Genomic DNA, 2873 nt, shown 5'->3' with positions numbered 1-2873 from the left:
CCTATTTGCTTACCCCTTACCCTGACCCTGAACCGGGCCCACAGCAGCGATTTAATCTGGCTCATTGCAGGACAAGAGCCAGAGTTGAAATGACTATCGGAATGCTTAAGGCCCAGTTCCAGTGCCTTCAAAGACTCAGGGTCACCCCAGAAAGGGCATGTGACATTATTGTGGCATGTGTGATTCTTCACAACATTGCCACAATTAGAGGAGAACACTGTCCTTCTGAACCAAACATCAGCAGTGATCCAAACCATGAACATCCTGACCCTCCCACGGACATACAAGATGGAAGAGCAGTCAGAGACACCATATGTCACAATCATTTCCTTTGACCCATCACCTCAACATGTTGAAAGAAGAATAAACAGATCTTTTGTTCAACTGGCTTTATTGGTCGCCTGTATTTCCTGTACACAAAGTATTAATAAGTATATTATTATGTTGTTCAAACACTGAAATAATTCGTCCATCTCTGACCACTTCACCCACCCTTAACTGATGTTCCAGCAGTAAAATCTCAATCTTGGTCTTTTGGATCTGCTGCTTGAAGTGTTCCATTTCCAAGTCGCTTTTTTTTTTTTTTTTCTTGATCAAATAGGTCTTGTACAGCTGCTTTACAGGGAGCTATTGAAACACAGAAAATAGCATTGACATTCATAGTACATGCCTACTTAGGTTGGTTGTAAATCAGTGCTGAACATCTTACTGAGCAAAGGTTTGTTGGAGAAGTGGCTGGACCCTCTTCCTCTTCATTTCCATCATCACTCTGTTAGAGACATAGAAAGTCCATGGTGTTATTATAGTACCACATTTTATTCAATTGTTATATTTTCCATTGTAAGATGTAAACCTCATGAAGTGTCTCTGTTGCTTCCTCCTCTGTAACAGCTGTCAATGTTTTTTCATTATTTTCCTGTAGTAAAGAAATTAACAACATTGCTGTTCTACTGTAAACTCATATAATCTGTGGAGTATTAAGAGTACTCACAACTGCATGTTGGTCTGGCTCAACAGGAGGCTGCACCAGATACAGTACACCATCACCATCAACTGATAGAATATGAGGTTTATACAGGTCACTTATAACTTACAAGGGACCAAATGGCAATTAACAAACATATACCAATCACCTTACACTTCATTGTCATTATGCTCTCAAAGACATACAAGACTGAGGGAAGGCAAAATCAGTAGGAAAATAACTTCACTACAAAATAATTCATTATGGTAAAGAGTTTATCAAATGAATGAGTAGCACTGCAAAGGTGACTGTGAAGAAAGGATGTATGCACATCATGTATTATTTTGAATTTACCTCTTATGTAGGCACTTGTGTCTTGCGGGGTTATTGACTCAGAGGATGTCCCTGCAGAGATGCCTTCAGCCACAGGGCGCCCACTGTTTTGGCTGAGGGCCAACTGCTCAGCCTCTGTGAGTGGTGGTGGTGGAGGACCCCCACCTGTTTTTCGAGCCTCCGCTTTTTTTCTGTTGGCTATAACGGGTCACATTTGAGCATACAGAGTAAGCAAATATGTACTTGTAATGTGCTCAGATAATTTCAATAAGTGCTTACAGAAAGAAAATCAATGTAGCCTCTAACTGCAATTGATTTACATAGGACGAACAGACCAAGCACTTTGGCTCATAATACAATTACACCTTACCTGTTTGGACTATATTTTTATATTTCATTTTTACTTGCTGCCAGGAACATTTGGGGCCTGTTGGGTTGCACCTGCGCTCACATCACATTACAAAATGAAATGTATAAAATAAAAAATAAAATAAAATATAATAAAATAATGTGTTAAATGGGTGGAAATCCCTAGATCAATGTTTAAATTAACACTCACACATTGACTCTGTCGGCTATGTTTTGCCATGCATGCTCCCTTTCTTTTGCAGCTGAGGTTGTGTTACTTTTTTCCCGCAAAATTTGCATGTTATCGGCATATGCTGCCATCAGAATTTCGGCCTCAAGCGCTGTAAAATACATTGACCGCGCCTTCTTTCCCTCCGTCTCCATGGTGACTCACTTAATCTGTGCTCCACTAATCAGGGCTTTATGTATCCTCGTGCGCGCTTAACTTGGGGTTAAAGCAACTCCGCGTTGATTGAACTAATTGTTATCAGCCTTTCTGAAACCGAATATTCCGAGTTGGACAGTTCGGGGTTACTCAACCCTGAGTATCATTTTTAACTCTGAGTTTCCTAAACCCGCTTTCTGAAACAGACCCCAGATGAGATACAAGCCATAATAATCTCTTGGCTAATAAACCTGTGCACTATGCACCCACCAACCCTCTAGCCTCTTACCACAGAGTTTCTAGGTCTCTATTTGGCAGACAATATTGCATCAACACAATAGCGCATCAAGGCACTGGGTTGAGAATCTTCATAAAACTGATGGACAAAGTACTTTTTTTGGCTTTTAAAGCTGTTCTGAACATTAAATCAAATTGGATCCAATGACATTCCTCAAAGATCTCCCAGAGGAGACCCATCAAAATGACTTCAGCGTTTTTGATATTTGGTCATAGTGGAACAGAACAGCTAAAGGCACAAAAGAGAAAGTTTAAAAAGTTTAAGTATAAAAATTAAACAAGAAAGAAACACCAAAGAATGATGTCGTGAAAATGTTAGCTCATCTAACATGAGTGAAATTGTGGGGTTTAAAATGCAAATGAAATGCACATCCTTGAAAGGTAATAAAGACAAAACAATGAATCAAATTAAACATAACTAATACTGATCTTCTGTTCCCCGAGTTTCACAAGTTTAATAACCCAGGTAGTTTATTAATATCTGGGAAACGTAATGCATTTTCTTCACAAGTAATGCCAGTTTTTTCCAGCTCAGAAATTAAACTT

At 39.3% G+C, this 2873-nt stretch overlaps 1 protein-coding gene across 1 annotated transcript; it reads right to left on the bottom strand.

Annotated features, from left to right (window-relative positions):
- Window positions 1-390: 390 nt before the first annotated feature.
- LOC148102158 (uncharacterized) lies at window positions 391-2029 on the bottom strand. Its single transcript, XM_087844456.1, has 7 exons — window positions 1857-2029; window positions 1668-1738; window positions 1319-1495; window positions 992-1053; window positions 854-916; window positions 710-769; window positions 391-627 (listed from the first exon to the last, which is right to left on the bottom strand). The coding sequence occupies exons 1-7, from the start codon at window positions 2027-2029 to the stop codon at window positions 391-393; spliced, it is 843 nt and encodes a 280-aa protein (XP_087700582.1).
- Window positions 2030-2873: the final 844 nt, after the last annotated feature.

Source organism: Neolamprologus brichardi, chromosome 7, assembly GCF_056152115.1.
Source record: "Neolamprologus brichardi isolate AB-2024 chromosome 7, ASM5615211v1, whole genome shotgun sequence".
In the NCBI taxonomy this organism is placed as follows: Eukaryota; Metazoa; Chordata; class Actinopteri; order Cichliformes; family Cichlidae; genus Neolamprologus; species Neolamprologus brichardi.
The sequence above is the reverse complement of the archived record's forward strand: the minus strand, read 5'-3'. Positions and strand labels throughout refer to the sequence as shown.

What these genes read in the sequence shown, in the direction of transcription:
- LOC148102158 (XM_087844456.1), bottom strand. Translation starts at nt 2,029, where the DNA reads ATGGAGACGGAGGGAAAGAAGGCGCGGTCAATGTATTTTACAGCGCTT. An exon ending in ATAGCCGACAGAGTCAATGT is followed by an intron (nt 1,739 to 1,856) that starts GTGAGTGTTAAT and finishes ATGTGAGCGCAG; the next exon opens with GTGCAACCCAACAGGCCCCA. An exon ending in CACAAGTGCCTACATAAGAG is followed by an intron (nt 1,054 to 1,318) that starts GTAAATTCAAAA and finishes ATATTCTATCAG; the next exon opens with TTGATGGTGATGGTGTACTG.